The sequence below is a fragment of the Phoenix dactylifera genome, chromosome 5, assembly GCF_051530095.1.
Source record: "Phoenix dactylifera cultivar Ajwa chromosome 5, Ajwa_hap1_PhDact_Kaust_v1.1, whole genome shotgun sequence".
NCBI lineage: Eukaryota > Viridiplantae > Streptophyta > Magnoliopsida > Arecales > Arecaceae > Phoenix > Phoenix dactylifera.
This window is the reverse complement of record NC_143194.1, coordinates 26,553,183-26,579,108: the sequence shown is the minus strand read 5'-3', so window position 1 is coordinate 26,579,108 and position 25,926 is coordinate 26,553,183. Positions and strand designations below refer to the sequence as shown.

Sequence of the window (25,926 nt, the reverse complement as noted above, 5' to 3'; positions counted from 1 at the left end):
ATTCTGCTATGGTCAGCCCTTTAAAGTTAACTTGAAGCCAACGGAGCCATTTTTTGTTCTCCAGGGCGACGGAGCCATTGCCATATCCAAGCTTTGCATATGCTATTTTGTAACGGTGGGTTGGGCTGGATTCTTGTTAAATGAGTACAGCAGCCCAATGTCCACTGTTGTATTTGAAATGCAAGAGCTGGTAGTAATGAGGTTTGCCAGTAGCTGATCACAAATTAGATGAGCAGAGTTTCAGATATTCATGTATATCTTGGTTTACTCTAGAAAGGGAGAAATGTGGAATGGATTTCTTTTTTATTTGTGAAGGTGAGTATACATCAACTAACCATAATAATACGGTAATGTTATTTATTATTTATTGTGTAGGAAGTGATCATGGGTCAAACATGAATATCAAAATATTTGTATTTCTATTTGTCTATTTAATGCGTCTAGCACTCATCTTCTACAGAGAGTGCATGAATTACATCTATGAGGCAGAGTTCAATTCATGACAAACTTTGAGACCCCCGTAGAGTTTTGGGATTTATAAAATTATCATCATGTATTTCTTTGTGAATTCCAAATTTAACCATAAAAGTTTAGCTAGGCTGAAGCTTAAGTAAAATTTTCTATTGCTCAATGTACGTAAACCCTGCCACAAGAGAGGTTAAACTCTTATATACTATTTTTATAAGGTTTTGGAATTTTTGCATGTATACCCTCCTGCATATATGAAATTGTATAAATATATTCATAAAATTATTATTTGCATGTATTTCTTTTTTTTCTTTTTTTGCATATGTACTCGTGCCATTTAATGCCATTAAAAAATAAACTACTTAAAACTAAAATGATTGAAATGGATAGGTATGCAAAAAAAAAAGTTATAAGTGTATATACTCAAATAGCAACTTTTTGAGGATATTCACCTAATTTTTCATATTTAGAAGGGTATGCATTCAAAAAATTTAATAAAAAACAAAAAACAAAACTCGGCTGAAACTTGATTAGTCTTTTATGATTTAGTTGGATCGATAAATAAAAGAAAGATTGAGCTACATTGTCTATTTTCTTTTTTAAGATCATGACTCGTTCAAGTTGAAATATTAGGTGATCATTTTAGTAATTTTATTCTCTATTTGATTTTGATATAATTATCATTATTGAATCTATGATATCTATATATTCTTCATTATTTTTAAAAGATTAAAGCATATCAAATTTAAATTAATTATAGATGTTTAGATTAGTAAAATACTTTTTAGTAATTTATAAATGTACTTTTTAGTAATTTATAAATGTTAAGTTATTTGTTTTTAAGGCTAGAATTTCGTAAAAAGAATATGATTTATTTTATAAGAATTGATATTAAAATAAAATCATGTAACATGATAATATTAATCCTTTTTTGCCATCTTTTTTATTAAGAATAACTGAATTATTTTCACTTAATTTATTTTTTTAAAGCGTATGCCCTTCTAAATATGCGTAATTGTGTGAATACTTTTACAAAGTTGCTTTTTGCATGTGTATATTTTTATAAAGTTTTCTTTTTGTTCATCTAGTTGTAAGGATATTTCAGTCATTTTAAATTTAAATCGTTTATTTTTTAACATCGTTAGATAGTATTGGTGCATATATAAAAAAAATGTTACACAGGCAAAATAAATATTATATAAGGATCATTTTATGAGAATATTTATACAATTTTGTATATTATGGAGAGTATACATGCAATAAACTCTAAAATTTTTTAAAAAGTTTTCCTTGCATCACATGTATCTAGTTTTATCTTGTATTAATACTTATAAATAAGAAACCGAATCCAGCCACAAGTGATATCAAGGATATCAAATTTTTTTTTCATTATAAGAAATTTCTCCCATGCATGCATTGCATTCTGTTTTTTTTTTTTAATAGAAGAGAGCATGCATCACAATTACCATAAGAATCTCTTCCCGATTTACTCCACCTCAAACTCTTTTCTTCTATATAATCTCTGCATTCTTTCACATGTATTGCACATGCAAAATAGTAATATATCGTGCATTATGACATAAATACTTTATTTTTAACAAAAAAAGTTGGAAAAAGCGTCCAATTATTAAACAAAGAGAGAGAAATAACAAAATAGTCATAACAAATAAAAGAAAAATAGAAGGATAATATTGGTTTTTTTTTCCCATGGAAGTGGTTGATCCCACCTTGTTTTTTAGTTTTACCGTACTTCGTTCCCCTCCCGCGAGCTGCCGGCACAATCAAGGGTAATATGCGTTGAACTTAGAGGCTGCGGGGCGCGGGAATCGAGCAACACGTGGCAGAGAACCATTTGAACTTAGTGCGGGGGCAGCTCTACCGAGTCGTCAAACCGCAGTCGAAGTCCTTTCACCGGGAAAGAATAAAGAAAGTCGAACGGTTGAAGTCTCCAAAGCCAAAAAAAAAAAAGGAAAATAGAGGCGCAGGACCAGCCCAAGATGGAAGCAAAGACGGCGAAAGTGGGAAAAATGGACGGTATGAAACTACGCGTGAAGCAAGAATTGCATGAAGGAGGGAACGACAACAACAGCATTAGCGTCCGCATAGACCCGGACGTCCTCGGTTTTTTTTTTTTTTTTTTGTTTTTTGTTTTTTGTTTTTTTTTTTTGGTCAAAACGGCATTTCATATCCAATAAATCAAAATTGAGTACATCCTGCCAGATCAAAAAACAAAAGGCAGTGCAGCAAATGGGGACCCGGACGTCTTCGATTGCTCCATCTGCTGCACACCCCTGCGCCCCCCTGTCTTCCAGGTATTATTTTTACTTTTCCCTTTTTTTTTAAAAAAAAAACTCTAATCTACTTGTCGAAGATCTGGCTAATCTATAGATGGATCTAAAGTGCCATGTCTGCTCCTTACCCACCGGCCGGAGCCGATGCCGGGCTCTAGAGGCCGTCATTGAAGCCATGAAGATCCCCCGCCCCCATTCGACATTTGGCTGCCGAGCGACCATCCCGTACATCCAGAAAGACACCCACGACCACGAGTCGTCCTGCCTATTTGCCCCCTGCTCCTGCCCCATCTCCAGCTGCACCTTTCGAGGCCCCGCTGCACTCCTCTCGGACCACATCTGGAATGAACATCACTCCACCACCCCTCAGTTCTTTTTCTCTTATAATCTCTCCTTCAGTGTCTTTCTCCAGCAAGAAGAGCCATTTTATGTTCTCCATGGGACGGATGGCCGCATCTTTCTCCTACTCAATGCAGCCAACGTGCCTCATGGGAGTTCTCTTTCAATCGCTTGTATAAGACCAGGGTCCAGAGAGTCGAACTTGGGGTATAACATCACGGTGAAGGGAGAGAGAAGCGAGCTCCGTTTCAGAGCTTCGCCCAAGAACATTAGGGACTTGAAGGTGGCTTCTCCTGCAGAAAGTTTCCTTTTTGTTCCCCATGCAATTAGTTACTCGGCTGGGAAGAACTCTATTGATGTTCGCATTCGGATTTCGGAAGGTGTAGAATGATGCTGATCTCACCTTGTCTTCTTGTCATAATGCTAGTAAGACATATCGCACTTTATATATGTGTATGTTGGTAATTATGCTGCAGGATTGCCTAATAGAAATTGCAGGCTTAGATATCTGGATCATTGCTTTAGTCCTTCCTGGGTTGAGGTTCTTTGTTGTCGTTCTGTGCATTGCTGGTGTTGCTGATGTTATCACGGTTTGCTGTTTCGGTTCTCGACTCTGCTTGTTTCATTGACTCTTTGAAATAAACATGGTATAGTTTCCAAGCTTAAAACATAGGTCACCATCCTATTTCCGATTATTTTAATATAATGATGGAAGATTTTTTTGTTAAATTAAGAAACAAAATGCCAGAGGATATATGGAAATTTTATCCATGCAATAACACATGCATAGAAACTATTCTATCTGGACCGATACAACCACTAGGTTAGGCATTAACTTGAAAAAAAGGTCCCACTCAACTAGACATGGACGAACATAAGGCAAAAGTCCTTCAACAAAGATCTAACGGAAAATGTTTTAGGGTGTCCCATCATGGCGCAGGGACGAAGTTCAATCTCTGTTTTTGAGACAAACTTACTCTTATGTATGTTGCATAAATCATTCGAGTTATATCGATGTTCCATGCCACGTTGCAAGAGGAACTTCTTATTTTCATGAAATGGATATCCCGTAGAATTAGTTATTCTACTATTTCTACAATTAAATTAAACCCCCCCAGAATATTTGGCTCCAGTTCACTTGGCTTCCTTCTTTTATTTTTGAAAACACCCCTATGCGGCAAGATTTAAGAAGAGGCGGTGAGGAAGTTTAATGTATCCGAACTGGAAGTCAGCTGACCCCAGGCCATATTGTTTATGGGTGGGATCTGGGCTTGGGCCTAATTAGAGCCACTTGGAGCCGAGGGTCCAATTTCCGACCACCCTTGCACGATATAAAAATAAAAAAAAACGCGGGATGGGCAAGCGATGTCCAAAATTTCGAAAAGATCGGGCGGGGGACACCTTGAGTCCCGCTTTTTTTTATATTCCATTTCTGACCTCCCTTCTCCTCCTCTTGACCTCTTCCGCCGTCGCCGCGGGCCTTCCCTCATCCCCCACCCAAAAGGGCAAAAAAAAAAAACAAAAATTAAACGATCCGAGATATGGGCATCCAAAATCTCCTCAGATTCTTGAAGCCCTTCATCGAGCCCGTCCACATTAAAAAATATTCCGGCAAACGTGTAGATTTCTTCTTCTTCTTCTTCTTTTTCATAAACACCCCATTTCCCATTCATTCTCCCTTCACATATCGTTTGTTTCGCCTCGGATTTAGTTTCCTTCCTTGTATCGTATTGTATGATTTTATTTTATTTTTATTGGTAGGTCGGGATAGATGCTTATTCATGGCTTCACAAAGGAGGTGAGCTTTTTATTTTTATTTTTATTTAATTTTTAGAAAAGGAATTTAGATAAAAGACTGAATTTTGATCAATTAGCATATGTTTTGGGTAGCTTATTCATGCAGCATGGAGCTCTGCCTCAACTCACGAACCGATGCTGCAAAGCGCCATTTAAAGTATTTTATGCACCGCATCAATCTGCTTCGGCATTATAGTGTCATACCGGTAGTTGTATTTGATGGCTGCAGCATCCCCTGCAAGTCTGCGACGGAGCATGAGCGCCACAGGTAAGTCGCACCGTTTCTAATTTCCTTTCCGTAATCCCACTTTGTTTGTTTCTTGACTAGCAATATGATTCTTTTTCTGCAAAGAATGTTGCTCGAAAATGGGAGATGATGGTGATTTGTTTGTTTCTAAAAGTCCACACTTGTTGAATGATTTGATTTTTTTTTTTTTCAAAGCTAATATTTTAACTTGCTTGTATATTGATGATGGCGTTTCGTCATGTTTAAACAACTGGGAGATGTTCTGTGAAGAGAACGGGAAGGGAAAATATCAGGGAAAAATTTACAAAAGTGAAGGATTAGGAGAAGCTGTTAGAAATTCATGATTGTGTACATCAATTTTCAATTTTTCATGAATGGAAATGCATAGCGAATTGGTTTGGTTTGTAACAACTGGATTCTTTTAATTTATCTCTGATTTGAACGGCTTATCCAAGTAAAGGATATACGGTGATCAAGGCCAAAATTTTGGCAGTTTTATTATTATATCTACTGATTCTTTGTAATTTGTCAGCTGCTCTTCTCTTCCTTATGGTTTTCTTAAAATAAAAAATGCTCTTTTCTCGGTGTGTTTGCCAGTTAAACTCTATCAGGATGCACTGGAATAATTCTTTATTTGGGTTTTTAACTAATTCAGGCGAAGGGAAAGCAACCTTATGCTGGCAAAGGAGAAGCTCAAGGAAGGGAATGTCAGTGCTGCTGTCGAGTTCTTCAAAGTAACGTAACCCTCCCTCCCCAAATGCATACATGCGGGAAAAAGCCCTATTCCCATTCAATTTTGAAATTCAAATTTAAGCTGAAAGCAGGAAAAGGTTTCCTTTTCTTTTTTTTTTTTTGCTAAAGAAAGGTTTCCTTTTCTTGATCAAAGCAGAAAACATGAAACACCTATATTCCTGAAAAGGCACTGCATGAATTCTGAACTGCAGGTTAAGGATTAAGCATTGTAATATCCATTGCACTTTGAAAGGAAATCCATTCTGATCAATAACCTGAGGGCAGAAGACTCCTCTGAAATTTCAGCATGCAATGCATGCCTGCTGAGTTACTTTTCTTACATATGTTCATGGTACTGATGTGAGTTCCAAAGCTTGAACAAAATTAAAGAAAAATTAGATAATCAAGATAAGTAATCTACAACTCTACAGTCCAAGGATAGTTAAGATAACAATTTACAGGTAATCTAAAGATGAAACTTTCAATGGTAATGAGATATAATGGATACAATGGAAGATTGACTGGGGTGAGGGGTTCACCATAAAATGATAATCTAATATGCATCAGATTCAACAGTTAATATGCATATCTGCACTTGTTGGAATGTTTCTGAAATGCCGTGACATGCATTCTAAATTTTCAAGCTTTACCAGTTATGTCAATAAAATATTTAATTATATTTTTTTAAAATAAACTACTTCTTAGAGAACTTGAAACATAAAGCAGACGGAAAAAGAGTTGTTCGGATAATGTATAAAGATTAGTTGGATTATACAGCTACACTGTGGATGCCCATGTACTTTATGTTAGTTGGATCAGCATGATTCATTGTTTTTTTTTTGTTTTCGTTTAAACAAATAGTCACAAGACAGGACTGGTTCAAATGATAATATGGTTGATGAAGGCCACAACCACGATTGAAGATCCTTGTACATTTATCATTTTCACTAAATTCTTCTAGTTTTAGTTTCCTGCCCTGATTGCTGCTTATTCTACCAGCAAGTGTGTGAAGTTCAATATTTTGATCTAATGATGTAGAATACTGTTTCCCCCCAAGCATCACTTCAACAAATAATGTCTGTTGTTGATCTGTCCCTAATAACTTGCTTTGCTATTTCTTTTCTAGAAAGCAGTGCGCATTACTCCATCCATGGCACATCAACTTATTCAGGTAAATCTCCCAGCAAATCTTTTGCTCACTGGTTTGCTACTTTTGAGATTCTAAAATCTTAGTATTTACTTTTCAGATTTTGAGATCAGAAAGTGTTGAATTCATAGTTTCTCCATATGAGGCTGATGCACAGTTAGCATACTTGTCGGCACTTGATGATGGTCAGGGGGGCATTGCAGCTGTAATAACAGAAGATAGTGACCTGATAGCGTATGGTTGCAAAGACGTGAGATATTTTAATATGATATCTACTTCAATTCTTACTTCTAGGGACATTCTCAAGCACATCTAATATCAGCTTTCTATTATTGTAGATTATTTTTAAAATGGACCGGTATGGAAATGGTGAAGAATTTTTGATGGACAGGGTTTTCACCACTGTCTGTGGAGGACTTTCCTTTATGAATTTCGATAAAGAATTGTTCACAGGTGAATTTTACTTCTACAGCATTCAAGGATGCTTTGACTAAATTGGACAATTTAACATGAAGTGCTTCTATCTAGTGATTTGATAATAATCACTGTTAAAAGAATCAAAATCTATTAGTGAATTAGTCATGTTCATGAGTGATCAAGCTTCACATTAACAGTTGCTTGAAGGTTATCTTGTCCATCTCTGACAAGCTAGTTTGTGTAGTACACGAGGCAAAAGATGAGACTACTTTTGTCTTGAATAACCATTTATAGCCTTTTGGACATTTTGCATAGTACAAATGAAGCAAAGAGGAAAATGTGTGGTTACAATTGGATTTGTAAACTATGCATCAAACTACTCTCAACATGGTAGATAGGCCCAACTCAAAGAACCAACCAAAGTTTGTGTTCTGTCAGTGATCACTGTTTATTTGATGTCATTAGTTACATGATGATGAAGGTTGCACTTACCTTTTCATGCCATCTCGTAGCCCAATTAGTTGAAAATTGTAATTGCTTCATTAAAATACCCTTGAATATCTATTATAGATCCAAATACTGGGAAAATAAACGTTTCATTGATCTTGTCAACCAGTCCAAGCCATTAAGCCAAGCAAAGTGTCAGATATTGTGTGAAGACCTTGAAATACTACATCGATGTTTCATTGGCCTCCCTGTTGACTGGTGGTGGTTTATGCATCAATAATTAGGCCAAGAGAAACATATAATATTTGATAATGTACTTTCCACGAAGAAGCTGGTGATTTATAAATGATATAAAAGGTGATCAATCAATAAGAAGATCAAGCAATGTAGATATGGTGGACAAAGTAATGGATACCATAATGTTCTTTGTTTGATCTAAGTGGCACATTATCTATTGCTATGCAGAGATGTGAAAATGGGGATCTGCATTCACTTGTTATAGAGTGGTTATCAGCAGGGATCTGATTCAGTACTCCACCTGATGTAACTTTTGGAGCCTTCTCATCTAAAGTGAACTCATACTGGTGATCTTTATCTTTTGGTTACATATTATGGCTCACTCTTCATGCGCGGACCTTTATTGCGCCCTGTTGTTGGTTCTTCGAGCATCTCTGTCATTTGATGATTTAGGGTTGGCTGGTCGTTAAGAAGTTTGCTGGAAGTGCATGGAATAATAAGGGCCTCTTAGCCATAATAGTACATGTGATAAATTCGAGTAATAGTCACAAGAGAAGCCAAGTATGTGAAAATTTGCTTTACTCATTAAGCTATAGCTCAAGTTAAGTATAATGTATGCATGTCATTACAGAACTAACATAGTCATAGATTACTGGTGACCTAATCTTAGGAGTTTGTTGGATCAAACTAGTGAGTTCCCCATTATTGTGTTTCTAGGTCATTTTTGGCTCTTCCATTTTATAGTGCCAGTATTTATTAAGCTGAAAGAGATTGAAATGATCGGGCTTTATGATTTGCTCTGGCCAACATGAACATGCTGATCAACCTGGTGCTTGATTCTACAGATTCAGCTTCATTGTAACTATAGCAATTTTTTCCCCTTTTTTTGACTTCCTTTTCACATTATCCACTTAATTTAGTAGTTTTGCACTTCTTACTTTAAATATTTGTTAGAAAAACCAATGTGCTTCCCCTGCTTTCTGAACTATTTAATAACTTTTTATAACTCTTCTTGTTTATTAAACTAATTAAAGGTTTAAGTTGTAGATCTTAATTAGCTTTTCTTAAATATTTAATGCTTCTTGGTATTGGATATGATCAAATTTGTATATTTGACAGGCATGTGTGTCCTAGCTGGCTGTGATTTCCTTCCTTCTATTCCAGGCATTGGAACCAAGCGAGCCTATTCCTTGGTCGCCAAGTACAAGAATTTGGACCGTGTAAGCTTTTTGGCTCACTTATGCTTCTTAGATTTTTTTTGGTACATATTTATGCTTCTTAGATTGTAAGATGGAAACAAAGATATATTTTAACCTTGCTTCTGTTTATTATGCACCTTTCTGTTGTCAATTTACATGCTGTTTCTAACAAAGATGCAGGTCATTATTCTTGTAGGCATTACTATCATGGCATAATGTCATCGTTTAGTGTTTCATTAATAAAATAGATTCCAATTACATTACTTTCTCTGCACAGAATTAATTTAGGGGTTACAACGATTACGAAGACTGCCAGAACAAAAGGCAGTCGTGGAACGCCCACCAGAAGAGGGGGTGAGCGGGGATTCACTGCCCAAGACCCTCAGTTTTTGCATGCCGGCATGGGCGCGGGATGTGTGCGAAATCTCTGCCTCCTCCTTTTTCACCTTCTTTCCCTTCCTTGTTTCGAGACTCCCGTCCTCTCTCTCCCGTCAGCCTTGATCTTTCCCTCCTTGATTCCCAAATGATGGATGCCGCCGCAGCCCTTACCTATTGCCGCCTTGTCTCGCAGCCCTCCGTCACATTCTGTGTGCTGACTGGACGCCGGACCAACTCCCCTCTTTCCCTCCATGTTGCTGAGACCATTGGTTCCCTTGTTCCTCCCCCTCTGCTGCCGAGGTTGCCGCTTGATTCTGCCGGCTTGAGATGGATATTTTTACAAAGCCAAAAAATTCAAATTATACTTTCTGGGCAACTTGATGAGATCCTGACTTCTTTTATATAGTATTAAGATGCGCTCAGCCAATGGTCCATGTGGACAAGAAGATATTGCAGTATAGGTCTATTTAGTTTTGACCATTGTCTGATTATAGTATTTATGAATAGATTTGATTAGATTTGGATTTTTAGTTTAGTAAGGACTTATGCAGTCGTTTGTTTAATCATATATTGGCTGTGCATCGGGCAGAACTTGCATAAAAATATAAGGCAAAGAAACCACATAACATTGTCCCACTAGTTTTATGTTCCAAATATGTTCTATTAACTGTTTTTTTCCTATTTTGCCTTACATTTTTCACTTTTTCTGATAAATTCTAAATCAGAATTGGAATTACTGAACAAAAACTTCTTTTGATATTTTTCTCCATACTTGGTCTGAATTTCTTACACTATTGCCTTGTGTTCTGTATGAGTTACCAAGGGCCTCTAACTACTATAATGGTCTATATCAGGTTGTTAAAATGCACTAGTGTTTAATGTGTCCTTTCAATACTCGAGCAATTGGTTCTCAAATTACACTCTTGGTGATGTACCTACAGGTTCTGTCGAGTTTAAAGTTTGACAAACGATACCAAATGCCAGAAGATTATTCTGACTCCTTTTCGAAAACAGTTGCAGTTTTTCACCATGCTCGAATGTAAGATATGCCATTCAGAATATCCTATTTATATTCTGTAAATTAGAGACTTACCTTTGCATTGCATTCTTTACCTCATGCAGTTATGACGTAGAAACTAAAGCACTTAAACCTATGAAGCCTTTGGAGCAGAAGCATCTGCAGTCTCTAAATGGAGACCTAGATCTTCTTGGACCGTATCCTATGTAAAATAACTATAACATGCATGTCTTTATTAACTAGGCCTATTTTTAATCTTTGAACATTGACCTTCAAGTTCAAGGCCTTTGACCATCACCTCGAGTATAGCTTGTTGAATGTATTATTAGGTTCTTTCCCTTGACATGTTGCTGAGGCATTTTTCTTAACCACGCAATCGTCAAAGAGACCTCCCACCATCAATAGCTGCTGCCATTGCTGAAGGTCACTTGAACCCTGTCACTATGGAAGCTTTTAATTACCTCTCCGCGGCTGAAAGTTGTTTAGCTTCTGTCAACAACGCAGCAGCTTGTGATGGCATAGACAAAAATGAGACCCAGGTGGAATCGACGCAAGAGAGTTGCATCACCATCTTTTCAGCTAACCAAGCAAGTGAAGAATATGTTACAGGTATGATGATAACACGCAAAACACTGAGTAGCACTGGCAAATTTCTCCAGCTTGTCAGTTTCTCTCCATCACACTGTTCCATGCACATATAGGCTAGAGTATATGTTACAAACTAGGACTTCATCCAAAAAAGCTAGCCGAAAGGTATTTTTTGGGTGAGATTGTGGGTTGTAATAAATAGTATCATAGCAGATCCGACTTCTAATTTATGTGGATTAAAAAATACTGCAGTACGGATCCATTGGGACTGATCACGGGCCGATTGTGGTGTTTGTGATTAGATTTGAATCGTAGCCAGATGAGAATGTCAGGGTTTAAACGGGAAGAGCATATGAGGATCCATACGAGCGTGTGTTTAGTTTCACATTGATTATTTGTTGGATAGATTTTGGATAGTTATATAGGATTAAGAAATCCAAATAATAATTTCTGGCTAGTCTTTTTGGGTCAGATTTTGAGTTATTACAGTATGACTACTTTTCTATCGTTTATGAATTAATATTGTTCTATTTTTATGATTTGTGGGCAGTTCTAGAGGAGATTGCTGTAGACCAAAAAAAATATGTGAAAGAAGCTCTTGCACTTGGAAAATTGATTGCACCATCTGAACGCCATCAAGTTGTGGAACATGAAATAGATCGAAGAATGGTGCCCGATAACAATCCATTCAAGAAGAGGAAGCTAGAGAGTGGGAAGTCGGAAGGAAGAGAGAGTCATATGACTGAACCAGTTTCAGTGCTCACAGATGAAAGATCTGTAATGTTGTGTTCATCGCACGAGTCACAAGAGAGTGTAAAGTCTAAGCCTAAGAAGAGAGTGTTCGTTAGAAAAGATAAGATCCAGAAGTCTAATACGAAGGACAGCAAGACTCAAAAGAGTGAGAAGAGTGGTATCTTTAAGTTCTTCCGGCGTTTGTAATTATATTCTTCTGGCTAAATTATAAGTTGTTTTCTTCCCACTCTTTTTAGCGCTGTTCTTCCAGTTAATTATATTCTTGTGGCTAAATTATAAATTTTTTTCTCCTCACTTTGTTTTAGCTCTCTAAATTTGGTGAAGAGCCTACTAAAATAATAATTGTGACGTATGCCACTTATCACCAATTTCTTGTTATAATCACTGCTTAATTGAAAAAATAAACTACTAAACCATTATAGCTATCCTTTTTCTCACTCTCCAGTCTCAACTTTGAGTTGAGCTTGATCAAGCCAGGTTAGTTTCTAGCTTGTTATGAAATTAATTTTACGCCTGCGAACTAGGTTCAGATATGGTCCAATTAAACTTCAGTAAAGCTTGACTTGAGCTTAATTTGAGCTCGAGCTTCTCAAAGCAATAGATAATCCTAAATTCTTCCTTTCCAACCAAGTCCAGAATTTAGGATTGTCAATTGATATGAGAAGCCGGAGTTTAATCAAGTCTAGAATTAGGTCCTAAATTCTAATCCAGGCCTAGCTAGACATGATTTTTGAACCCAATCTCAATCCAGGGTGCGTATATGACCCAACTAGGCAATTGACCGGTTGAATCAAAAAGGATTCATAGGTAATGTAATCGGATAAATGCTATCATAGAATTTTATTTGGCCGCAAAGTTACTAGCAATTGTGATAAAAGACCACACGTATAAGTGGCATAGAATCATTGCTAGTTTTGTTCAACAAGAATCTTTATGTTTTAGTAAAGATAAGGATAAGACTTATCACTTTAGCAGTGATAAGTCTTATAATTACTCTTTAGTAGTGATAAGTCTTATACTTATTCTTTAGTAGTGATAAATCTTATGCTTATTCTTAAGTAGTGATAAGTCTTATGCTTATTCTTTAGTAGTGATAAGTTTTATACTTCTCCTTTAGTAATGATAAATTTTAGTGGTTTGAGAAAAAGAAAGTTGTATGAAAAAAGAGAGAAAATGAGGGAGTGAGAGTTGTTGAGCAAGAGAAAACCTTTTTATATGGCTCATTTTTTTAATAAAAAATATATATATTTTAATTATTTTTTTGTAGAACAGCTCAATCAAACTATTCCACATAGCGTGCCGTGCTACAGCAGTTCCTCTCAAAAGCATTTTGTTTTGTTCTTTTGATTTAAAAGCTTCGGAGGATACATGCCTTGAGTATACGTCACATTGCATGTCATGCTTAGCCTTATTCAATGATTCTATATTTGTGCATTCTCATGTATCGACTAGAGCTTTTTTTCTTTTTTAATTTTAATAAAAGATTTAATTGATCTTACTTGCCCTGAGTGATATGTATCTCTGAAGTACAATACCCTGAATCTTATGACATCCAATAGGTCTGCTGACGTAGACAGTATAGAAGATATAGGGCGACTGTCACACCCCGAATTCGGATCATGACACGGCCGTGCTATTGCCAAGTTAAGCATATAATAACACGCAGCCTCTTTAAAACTTCAATTACTAAACAACTATGTTCAGGTATTAAAATCCATACATAGCTTCTAAAAATAATATCATCATTTAATATTTTATTATTCCCATAACCCTGAGGCATGTCACGCTCCTTGTTCCTAGCATCTCCTATTCATCTGTAAGAACATAAATAAATGGGTGTGAGCTATAAAGCTCAGTAAGTAACAATGCATAATCTTATCAGATCGAGCATAATATTTTTCATACTAGTGCATTATTTTAAGAAACTAAAGGTTGTAATAAAGTAAACACTTTATACAACATATAATCGAACCAGACTTAAAACTTGTCTTTATTCCCTGCTTTAAAATCCGTACTCATCATTATTCTTGCTTTGAAATCCATACTTATCATTATTCATGCTTTGAAATATGTACTATTATTATTCATGCTTTGAAATCTGTGCTTGTAATAAAGTAAACATTTCATATAATCAAATCTTTGCCATAATCAAACTAGTTATAAAACTATGCCTGTCAACTTTATAAATATGATTATGCATCATAAAACTTTTGCCATTTATGCAACATAAAACTTTTGCCATTATTCCATACTTTGAAATTCATACTCTCAGATGGTAGTGTAGCTATGGCCGCTCTTATTTCCACGGCAAGGCCTTTACCACTGCAGGGTCATCTTCCAGTTACTATTACCCACTGGCGGGGGTCGTAAAGCCAAGTTACTTTTACCCACTGGCGGGGGTCATATGCCTAGTTACTGTTACCCACTGGCGGGGGTCATACATAGCGATCTGAGAGTTCTTAAAACATATCATGCTTTTCATAAATCTCATTTCATAGAAACATTGGAAAGTGAATAATGGCATCATGCTAAATCAAACTCATGATTATGCTGAAAACTTTATTTTTTCCATGCATCTTTCTACATCATCATAATCATGTGTACATAATATAATAATAATAATAATGATGGATGCTATGTATCCAAAATCATGTAATCATTTGCTAACACATGCTTGATCTTAATTTTGTGAAAACATAAATAATCATATACAAATTCATAATCAAGTAATCACAAGTATTTGATAAAACATAAGATTATATCAGGTACTTTTTCCACAATTCTTATACATAATTCCAATTGCATAAATAATACTTTTTCATCTTATAAAACGTGATACATGATCCATAATAAGATTAAGGCAGGTTACTTACCTTAATTTGCTCACCAAATGCCAATTCTCCAATACCTAGCAAGATCATTAAATTACATGTCACTTGCACATTTAATTTCTATTTATTTATAATCTTAAAGTCATTTACAGCCATCCTTAGGACTCAATTATAATTTCGGGTCCATAGCCTAATTCAATTTCTGGTTCAGGCCCATGGTCCAATTCAATTTCTAGTTCTGGTCTTATTTACTTCCTAGTTCGGGTTTGATTTAATTTCTGGCTCAGGTCTGATTCAGCTTCTGGTTCAGGTCTGAGCTAATTCCACTTCTGGTTTAGACCAAATTGCCCTCTGGTTCAGGTCTGGGCCCATTTGCATTCAGGCCCGATGTTTAATTGGGTTCTGGATCAGGCCCTTGGCCTGATTCACTTACTGGGCCCATTTGTATTCAGGCCCAAAAACACAATTAGTTAATTTATAATTAAACCTTATCAGTTCTAATTAATTTAAAGGGAGCCTAGTCTCAAACTATATTCAATTTTTCCCTATATTAAAATTTGAGCTCTTCAAGCCCAGTTAGTTTTGGTTTTAAAAACACTAGGCTTGAATCAGGGCCCAGCCCGGCTTCAGGCTTCTAAAGCCAAGTTTATTTGAAGCCCACTCCGGAATCAGGCCCATTTCGGCCCACAGCCATTTTTTTATTTATTTTTCTTTCTTCTTTTCTTTTCCTTCTTTCCTTCTTTTCTTTTCTTTTTCTTTTCTTTTTTTTCTTTTCTTTTTCTTTTTCTTTCTTTTTCTTCTCTTCTCCGTTCCCGAAGCTTCCTCCCTCTTCTTTCTTTTCTTCTTCTCTTCCCCTTCTTTCTTCTCCTCCGATCTCCTCCCCCTCCTCTTCTCCTCCTCACTTGAAGCGAGGCGGCTCATGGAGTACTCGGGAGGAGCCGGGTCCGAGGTCGACGGTGCCGGCGGTCGGCCAACATCGCTCGCTACTCGGCCTGTAGCAGCCGATCCCCCCCTTCTTCATCATCCTTCTTCTCTTGAGAAAGGAGGAGGGCGGCTCCCCCTCACGGAAGAGGTCGACCGCGACCGGCGGCGCCCACGGTCGAACCCATGGCCGCGCCCGCGGCGGCCGGCTCCCTTCTGTTCCTTGGTGGAAATGGGGTGTCGAGACCACCCTCTCGAAAGGAAGGGGCCTCCGGCCCGCCGCAGTTCCGACCGAGGGCCGATGGAGCCTGCAGTTGGAGCCGGGGGCTCCTCCCTCGTTCCCATTGGGGTAGGGGAAGTGACCCACGGCCGTGGCCATCGATGCAGCCATGGCAGCGGCCGAGCTCGCTGCGACCAAAAGAGGGGAGGAAGAGCCTCTGGCCGTCGACGGCTGCGGCTGAGTATGCCAGGTAAACTCTTCCCCTTCCTTCCCTCTTCTTCTTCTTCTTCTTCTTATTTTTATTCTTCCTATTCTTTTTTTTTCTTTTGTTTTCATTCTTTCCTTTTCCTGTCTTGATCCCTTCTATTTCTTTTTCTCTCTGTCTTGTTGTTTCATGATTAAGCTAGATCTACTTGCATAATACCAGGGAAGAAGAAGTCAGGGACTTACCTAGCTCTGGGACAACTCTATGATGTTCCCTCCGGCGGCTCAGATCTCTACTCTTCCGTTCCTTGTAGCAGGAGAAAAAAGGAGTGAGGGGCAGTGAGAGGTGAGGAATGAAACGTCCGTGAGAAGAGCCCCTGGTTCTTATGGCACTCGGTGGGAAGGGAGAAGAGGGGTGGTGATCGTGGTTGTCAGGCAGTTGTAACCGCCGGACAGCTGGCGATTACCGCCTCCATCTTCTTCCCGAAAGGCTACTTGGATTTTTAGATGGGCCAGCCACGTTGGGCTTGGCCCATTAGTCCACTGTGTGTGGGCTGGTCCTCACGACCGTCAAAATAATCTCTCTCTGGGAAACTTTGACCAATTTTGTTGTGACTCAACTCCGTCCCTCGTCACCAAACCCCGGAGGGAGAGAGAGAGAGAGAGAGAGAGAGAGAGAGAGAGAGATCGGTCTGGTCAGTCTCCGAAGGGGCTCCAAAGCTGCATGTTGCACGAGAAGAGTGACGGCCGTAAGTTTGGTATCCGAAAGTTCTTTGGCTCTGGGAACGCCATTTTATGCAGAAAGATGTTATGAGAATTTCATCAGGATGCGATCTTATTCATCAATATAGTTAATCAAACAAATTCCTCCGTCAACTAAGAACAGTCATGCACCTCCTTCAATCTCTCTCTCTCCTCCTTACAGCCTTCGTCGAGTCTCTGTCACTGGTGATGTTTGATCTTATGGGGCTTGTTGGACTCCATTTTTGCTTGGGATTTGTTCTTTGTTTTCTACCCTGAAGTGTCATCCACATCAAGTGCTTTCAGCTTGATGTCCCAGAAGCTTCAATGACTCTTTCAACTTCTGCAACCTACAGTGGCCGCCTCTTGTTTGTTTCTCTCTTTTGTACATTTTCCTTCTCTTCTATTTTCTCCGAATGTATAAAATTTGGTGGCAATTGCCATGCTTAATTGGTGGGCTCAGGCTTGATTTAAGAGCCACTCTTCTTTTGCACTTTGGGATATGAAATGTAACACTAGTTCTTTCAAAAAAAAAAAAAAAAAAAACACTGGGCAAATTTGGGATTTAAACTCATGCCCACACATTACTGGAGTTTGTTCTAGTGGATGAGGAGAATCATGTGATTGCCCAATTAACCTCCTTGTGCTTTTTGGTCTTAGGGAGTTGCCAAAGATGTTGCATAGGAGCTAGTATGATCATGCATGTTTCTGCTAGCAAAAGCCGGATAGGCTAATGCCATCTCCACCATATTTGTTATGATAAGTGAATGTGAACTTCGTTGGAAGAAATTTTCTTTTCTTTTATTTTTTTTGGACCTTGATAGAATATTTCATGGCTCAAGATCTATATGATCATTTAATTCTTTTCTACATGAACCTTGCTGGTTTGAGCCAACGAATACCACCAAAATAAGATAAGTAACTATCGAAAATAAATAAGGTATGACTCAATTGCCTCAAATGTGCTTAAACGTGATCCTATTACATTGCAAGGTTGCGCCAACTGAAATTGTGGGCTAAGAGGATCTAAAATGGTGGTCGTTATTACTATGGTTGTAGCCACTGGGGTGGTTGCAGTAATTAGCAGGATCACGGATTTTGGCTTGCTTTGATGATTCTCTGAGATATGGGAAGTATCAACGTTCCCCAACATCCTACGAGCGAGGACGGCCGCGTCGTTTTGTTTATTTGCTATTACTTTGGTCACCTCATGTGGGCTTAATTACCTCCTTTAAGCTAAAAAACGTAGAATGGAGAAGGCTATATACGTTCCAAAGAATGGCGATGTTTCACTTTATTCTCGCTAGATGGCACACATATTCCAGCTATTGTTTGATCCAGTTCAACTCATGTACATGAAGACAAGTTTATCTACAATCGTGTCTCGCAAGGGCATGCACTTTGCTGCTTTACGTACCCAAGGAGGGTATTGCAGATGACTATGATCTTTTCAAGCAATGTAATATGCGGAGTTCAGTGATTTAGGAATTAGATTTTTAAATCATTTGATGTGTGTCAATTTATGTAAATCATAAACCAGGCAGTGAAAGGAGTATTCGAAGGCTCTGACCTCAATGCATCAGGAGTGTTTTGAAGACTATGCCCAGAACATACGATTGTTGCAACTAATTCAAATGGAGGAAAGGTTAGATAGATGGTTATGCATGGAATGATAAATTGACAAATCGGTAGAATATTTTATTTCTCCTTTTTCATAAAAAAAACATGGTTTTCATATCATACATAGATTATTTGTTGATTCTGTATAAATCAAAAAGAAAACATATATAGTATTTGCTGATATTACAGTTCGATGAATCCTATTTCAAATATTTGAAGTTTGATGAATTTAGGTGGGCTGAGCCGACTTGCATCTTCGCAGGTCTTTTTTTTTTTTTTTTTCTTTTTTATTGCTGAAATGGAGAGCAGCTAGGAGATGGGGTTAGAGTACCAACCCTGGGAGCTTTAGTTATAGGCCAAATCTAGTAATAATTAAAGAAAAATTGTTGCCAAAGGAAAATATTAAACAAATAGAACTAGCTTTATGAACTTTTTCGTGCTCAACCGAGGCCATATGTGGCTTTTTCTCAGTGAATTATAAACCACTTAACATCTACCAAAGACATAAGCCACTTAATATAGCTAGCCATGGCGGCTCCATCACATTTCCAAATAACACACGTATTAACATACCAATTATATTGACCGGATAGGAACCAACACCCATTTGTACAGCCGGTGCATGGTTCATGCCCATGTTTCTAAAACAAATCCACACACTAATGAGAAATGGAAATTTTTGGTGCGTATGGTTGGTGCACTGAATTCTCTTGAGGTAGCTGCCATATGTGGGATCCGGTCCCAACTTGATAGCCACATAAAGCTTTCACTTGGTTCGTGGGAATATCCATGGATGTCACAACTTAGGACCTCATCTAAAAAGACTAACCAAAAGATATTTTTTGGATTCTTTAATCATGAATACGTATCCAAGATCTTTTCAGCGAATAACTGATGTGGGACTAAATACAGGCTCGCACGAGTCCTCACATATTCTCCCCGTTCAGGCTCTGGCATCCTCGTCAGGTTAAGGGTTCAAATCTGATAACAAGCACCACGATTGGCTAATAGTCAACCTCCATGAACCCGTGCTGTAGTGTCTCTTAGTCTACATAGGCTATGGGCCGGTTCACTTTGACACCATTTGTCATAACTTAAGACCTCATCTAAAAAGGCTAGCCGGAATTTTTTTTTTAGATTCCTTAATTAGTTCCGTATAAGTATCCAAAATCTCCTTGGTGAATAATCGATGTGAGACTAAACACATGCCGCACATTTCTTCACAATGGATTTCGGAGTGGGCTTAGTCATGATTGTTCCTTAGATGACAGAGATCTTAGGGTCTGTTGGAAGCCTGATCAAACTATCTAGCAATATATTTTGCGTGGTGGGTCTCACTGAGGAAAGAGGAAAAAGCTGGAAGTGTTAGAGATTGCAAGAGGAGGATGTTCCTCAACTACTTTTAGAATATTGAAACTATATAAAAAATAATTTTCACTAACCTTAAGCAACCGAATTGTGAAATCTTAATTTGGATTCCTGCAAGCATTTGAGACTTTTACATCATTCCAGCTTATATTTTTGCTAACTTTCCTCCCTGTATAGGAGATACCACCAAAATTAGTTCTCTCCTTCTTGTAGTGGGGCAAGAATGTTTTTAGAATTATTGTAAATGGCATCAGAATGAATTTGATCTCTAGTTCATGTTGACGAAAAGATACTATAGGTGGGCTTATTTGGACTAACCATGAGCTGGTCGTGGTGTTTGTGATTGGATGTGTAATATTCATAATTGGATTTAAATGGATTTTGATATTTAGTCTGATGAGAATGCCAAGACATAAACCGTAAATTTTAGGTAGTTACATAGAGCCAATGAATCTAAATAATATTTTTCAGCTAATCTTTTTAGGTGAGATTTTGGGTTACTGCAATCTATGAACTAGATAATGATGTTAGCAAGAAGTCATTTCTTAGAGCACAACAAAAACCTATATTTGAGAAAAATAGAGTAGAGTTAAAATCACAAAAAGAAGTCTCTACCAAAAAAAATCACAAAAATAAGTCATTTTTCCGAGCACGGCAAAAACCTATAATTGAGAAAAGGAGTCACAAAAAGGAGCAGAGTGAAAAGCACAAAAAGAAGTCACTAGTTCTTAAAATACTCTTAAAAGTTTATATTAGAAAACTCTAATGAAAAGTATGATTTGGTTGCCCCAGATGAAAAGGAAGGTATGATCAGCTGCATCCCAACAGTACCTGTGCCATCTTCTTGATCGCCATATGGTCTATGGCTGCCATTGCGACTGCAAGTCAGACAAATAAAAAGAGCCTTTATACTACCCAAATTAAGGTTACGATTTTGAGCTCTTGATCTGCAATCAAATGCTCTAACACCGAGCTAAGTACCCATCTGACGATTACGATCTTGAGCTCCTAAACCGTTTTTTTTTTTTTGGGCTGAAGCGAATAGATTATATCTGACGAGTATGGATGCACCCAAAAAGTTAGAAAATAAAATGTCTTGAAGTGCCCAGGGCAACTCCCCATCCCCAGCCCATAAGGTACTACCGGAATGACTGGCCACATAAGCGGTCACCCAATCTGCAGCCTCATTGGCTTTTCGGAAAACATATTTGGCTTGAAAGGCCCCTTCATCCCTCAGCATCGCCTAGATGTCTCGGAGCAATGGGTGGTCACAGTCGTTGCCCCTTGGCCCCCCTTAGATCCAACTGATAACCGTGGCCGAGTTATCCTCCAGAATAATAGAGCTGGCTCATAAATCATGCCGGGCATGATGAAGGCCCGCCCAAGTAGCCCTCAGTTCCGTACCGAGAACCGAGATATCGAATAGCTGACAACCATCACTTTGGTGTACGGGTTCTGAATAACAAAACCTGCGCCTCTTCTCGTACCTCCGTCCAAGACAGACCCATCGAAGTTGACCTTGAGAAAGTTTGGTGGTGGAGGCTCCCAGGTGAAAAACACCGTACGCGGTGCTGCCGGAGCAGAGTGGGAACTCCAAATGTCCCGAATTGTCAAAGTCTCTTCGACAGGTGTGATGTGATTGATTTCCGCCGCCTGCGCTTGCGCGCTCTCCACCACGAGCCTCGGCGACATACTGTGCTCGCCAAAGATTTGAACATTTTTTGTCAGCCAGATCTGGTAGTCTGTGCAAGTCACTCTAACTGCCTCCTGAAATCGGTATATTTTATATAGTTATTTTCACAGTAGAGTTGTAGAAATAGAGCCACAACCACAACCACAACGCGTTCGTTCAGCTCGTGATTGCGGCATCTCATTGGATGCATTACTTCCATCCATTGGCTAGTTCGCGCTTCCATGGTTGATACTCCAAATGATTTTGTATGTAGTTGACACATACCTTGTTGGTACTTTGTCTTTTAGATGTTTTAATACTGAGCTAAATAGAAAAGCAACCTTTCATTCAGAAAAAGTAAAAAAAAAAGAGGTGCAAAAAGCGATCTTGCCGCATCTCTCCAAGCTCTAGTCTCATCATTTCTGTATATTTTATTTTACTCACCTCCATCACATCCTCTCCCTCCCTCCCTCTCTCCCTCTCTCTCTCTCTCTCTCTCTCCGTGGGAGAAGGAAATGGGTGCACTGGACTACCTCTCCAACTTTTGCAGTGTTACTGAAACAAGGAGATCACTGAGAAAGAAAAGAAAGCCTCTGCAGGTGAAGAACGCCAGGAATACAAAATTTTGTCCTTCATTCTCTTTTCTGTTTATATTCATCCCTCTATTTGAATTTAGTTCATCTTTTTTTTTTTTTTTCCAAAGTAAATATTCTATTGTTTTAGCTCTTCCATTCAATAGAAAAAAAACACATTAATTTTTCAATGTCTTGTAATATTGATCAGACTGTGGAGCTGAAGGTGAAAATGGATTGTGATGGCTGTGAAAGGAGAGTGAAGCATGCTGTTTCCTCATTAAAAGGTATAGAAAGCTCTCTCCCTTTCCCAGTTCCCCTTTTTTTTTGTCATCGAATTTGAGCTCTATATAAAAGAAATGCGGATGGTAATAAAAGTTAAATAGATGTGTTTAGTGGTGCCAACTCCTCTTATCTAGCGACTCAAAGGAAAAGATAACTCGGAGACCATACGGATTCCATTCAGTTCATTGACAGATGGAATACAATGCGAGCAAGAAGAAGAAGGAGGATATTTTTTTTTGCTTTTTTTTGTTTTTGAGCAAGAAGAAGGAGGAGGACGATTGCTTGGTTAGCATCCTGCAGAACGATCACTTGGTTAATATTTTGCGAAAAAGCTTTCCTTTCGAGTAAACAAAGATTATATATATATATATATATATATATATATATATATATATATATATATATATATTGTTCGAGCTTTTATTATTTTCTTTCCACATAACGCGAGAAAGTCAAAAACTTGCTCATAATTTCTTCCCTTTACGGTTTTTTGGGCCTATCTGTCGTTATTTATCTGTCTTCTTCCTTTTGTTTTTGAGTTGTCAACTGAAACCAACCGGATTGACTCAAGAGTTTCTCATTAAATTATATTAATAGAAAATTTTACTTTTCTTTTCAAGGACAAAAGATTGTGATTCTTTATGCTTAGGAATCAGAAGGAAGCTTTTCAAAAGAAGGCCCGCCTATCTATTACAAACATTGAATTGTTCCTTTTCCATGATATATTAAAAAAAAAAGATTATGGGCATTACCAGTTGCAAAAATAATTCAATCTATCTTCAAACCGTTTAATTATAGATTAATTGTCCTTTTTCCTTTCTTTCTTTTTTTTTTTTTCCTCCTTTAAGGCTAGGATAAAATCCATAAGTTGCATTCTATTCATACCAAGGTCCAGAGTTTTTGTAGACCCACATGCCCCAGCTAGAAACCACACTGAGATTTTGATTGTGTCGGTCCAATTTGACGTAGCTCCTTCCAGTTCAAGATATGGAGATGCTCAAGGCCAAAGGCCATTTTTTTCTTTGTTTTTTCCCCCAAAAAAGGGGCTCTCATGCAAACCGAGCTGGCTGGTCCGGGAGGACACAGAGCTAACAGGGGTCAAAACGAGGAAGGACACCTTATAGAATCGAACCTCAACCTCTCGCCTACAAAAGGTGAGATTATCCACCACCCGAGCAACACGCTCGGTGGTCCAAATGCTTTGAGTTCATCTTCTGAATCTGGCATCGTCTCAGGTGTGACAATGGTTGATGTGAACCGAAAGCAGAGCAGGGTGACCGTGACCGGCCATGTGGAGCCAAAGAAGGTCCTGAACAAGGTGAAGAGCACCGGGAAGAGGGTGGAATTCTGGCCTTACGTCCCTTACAATCTGGTCTACTACCCTTACGCAGCTCAGGCGTACGACAAGAGGGCCCCCTCCGGGTTTGTCCGCAATGTGGACCAAGCCGTGCCGAGCCCCGGTGCACCTGAGGAGCAGTTCTCATCACTCTTCAGCGATGACAACCCAAACGCCTGCTCTATTATGTGAGGGAAAATAGTAGGCGTGGTCTTTTTTGAACTTGTTTTTTAGGTCATCTGGGGGTGATGGAGAGGTTTTGTGATGAATGGTGCGTGTTATGGTAGAAAGGGAGAAGCTATTAGTTCTTAATGCAGGGATTTTCGGTGTATATTTTGCTCGTTTCTTCGAAGTGAAAAGCTTTTATTCGCTGCCGGAGTGTGGTTCATTTGTTTCTTGCATGGATAGGCATGTGAATGATTTGAAGTGTTGCTAATTGGATGTTTTGCTGTAGTCTTTAAGATGATCATTATGAGGACCTCTGCGAGCGTATATGTAGTCCCATATCGGTTCTTCGTTAGGTAGATATTAGGTATTTATACAGGATCAAGAAACTCAAATAATATCTTTCGGTTAGACATTTTGGTTGAAGTTCTAGATTGTTACAAATGGTATCAGAACAGATTTGGCGTATAACCTATATGGAAGGTCAAGGCTTAAATAAGGGGATTACATGAGAGCCCATGTGGTCTTGGGTTGTTACAATCATTACCTTACCGATTATATAAAACCAACCATTACCTTACAGATTATATAAAACCCATATTAAGAATGAAAGGAAAAGAGCAATGATGGCCCTAAAAGAGGATTAATTTTTAGTCGTCATTGTTGTTTCAGGCTACTGGATTTGCATAGCAAGACCAAACTACTTGTGTAGCTAAATCCTGTAATTTAAACTTTTTTGTGTGTGTGTGTGTGTGTGTGGATATTTCCAAATGGTTGTATCTAAAGCCTAATTATTCTAATCTATTGTCTCAATGGTCCTACCTACAGCACCCAGCATGATGAAAAGTAAAGAAATATAAAAATATTGCCACAAATTGTAGCTCAATTTAGCTCCAGGTACTGATAAGACGCCAACACGCCGTGAAACCTTCGCAGAAGCCTACTAGAAGTTCAATAATTTTGGCAATGCTCAAGCCATTTATGTCAGGCAGCGCCGCTAGGGGGGGATAACAGAGTGCAGATGAATAGGAGATGGACCTTAAAAGCGATCGACTTTGGACCTGAACACCTGCAGCAGCATCAAGTGCTCAAACTTTGTCAGCAGCAGAAAGATCAAGATGAAGTTTCCTGCCCTTCTCTTCTCCACTCTCCGTCTATACTATGTTCTTTTGCTTTCTTCCCACTCTTTTTTTCTTTCAACCTTCTTCTGTAACTCTTTCAGCCTTCAATAAACAGAGGGTAGTATTTGTTACCTCCTGTGTCACTCAAAAGAAAGAAAAAAAAAGATGCTTGCTGCCCTTCCACGGCTTTCTGCTCACCAGCAGCGCTGCTAAAAATAATGAAAGATTGTTAAGAGTGCCGCCGTAATGATGGAAGATTTGATAAAGCAGAAAAAAAGTTGGATCAATTATTGGTTGTGTAATGAGGTGGATGATAATTGTAGCAGCTTTGGTCATGGATTGAGGAGATTTAGAAGTCTTCCTGCTGGATTTTAGTGCTGAAACAAGAACCCCACCAATCAGAAAGATATAGCTCTATTTGAGTTTCTTGCCAGATTTTGGAGATAATATATGCTGTGCTGCTTCCAAACACCACTTAACCTTCGGAGCTGGGGATTGGTGCCGTAACAACCACCGGTCCATAGTTTCCGAATAGGCTCATGTTACAGTATCCTTTAGTTTATATACGTTGTATACTGAATAATTAGTTAAAAGATGTTATTCGGAACTATATATAAGCCTGCATAGGTCTATTGAAAAACATTAAAAGATTGGAGACGTAGATAAGACATAGATTTTTATTTTAAAAAATAAAATCTAAATAATATGGGATTTCTACGATAATCATGCAAATAAGGATGAAGACAGAGAAATAAATTTAGGTGATTATATATATAACTTCTTCAACAAATTTTCGTAGATGATTATTAAGA

The 25,926-nt window shown here is 38.1% G+C and overlaps 3 protein-coding genes across 3 annotated transcripts; all 3 read left to right on the top strand.

The window, feature by feature from the left end:
• Nucleotides 1-2,780: 2,780 nt before the first annotated feature.
• On the top strand, nt 2,781-4,330 carry LOC120111461 (putative E3 ubiquitin-protein ligase SINA-like 6). Its single transcript, XM_088722039.2, has one exon. It carries the CDS (start codon nt 2,857-2,859, stop codon nt 3,487-3,489), a length of 633 nt encoding a protein of 210 aa, XP_088578165.1. The 5' UTR covers nt 2,781-2,856; the 3' UTR covers nt 3,490-4,330.
• Nucleotides 4,331-4,539: 209 nt separating this feature from the next.
• On the top strand, nt 4,540-12,340 carry LOC103722980 (5'-3' exonuclease family protein). Its single transcript, XM_008813745.5, has 12 exons — nt 4,540-4,717; nt 4,860-4,896; nt 4,989-5,163; nt 5,798-5,876; nt 7,001-7,045; nt 7,122-7,271; nt 7,360-7,474; nt 9,242-9,342; nt 10,641-10,738; nt 10,822-10,914; nt 11,103-11,326; nt 11,856-12,340. Exons 1-12 carry the CDS (start codon nt 4,640-4,642, stop codon nt 12,242-12,244), a joined length of 1,584 nt encoding a protein of 527 aa, XP_008811967.4. The 5' UTR covers nt 4,540-4,639; the 3' UTR covers nt 12,245-12,340.
• A 9,712-nt stretch (nt 12,341-22,052) lies between these two features.
• On the top strand, nt 22,053-24,545 carry LOC103722977 (heavy metal-associated isoprenylated plant protein 21-like). Its single transcript, XM_008813742.6, has 3 exons — nt 22,053-22,234; nt 22,419-22,494; nt 23,728-24,545. The coding sequence occupies exons 1-3, from the start codon at nt 22,151-22,153 to the stop codon at nt 24,018-24,020; spliced, it is 453 nt and encodes a 150-aa protein (XP_008811964.4). The 5' UTR covers nt 22,053-22,150; the 3' UTR covers nt 24,021-24,545.
• The last annotated feature ends 1,381 nt before the right edge of the window (nt 24,546-25,926 follow it).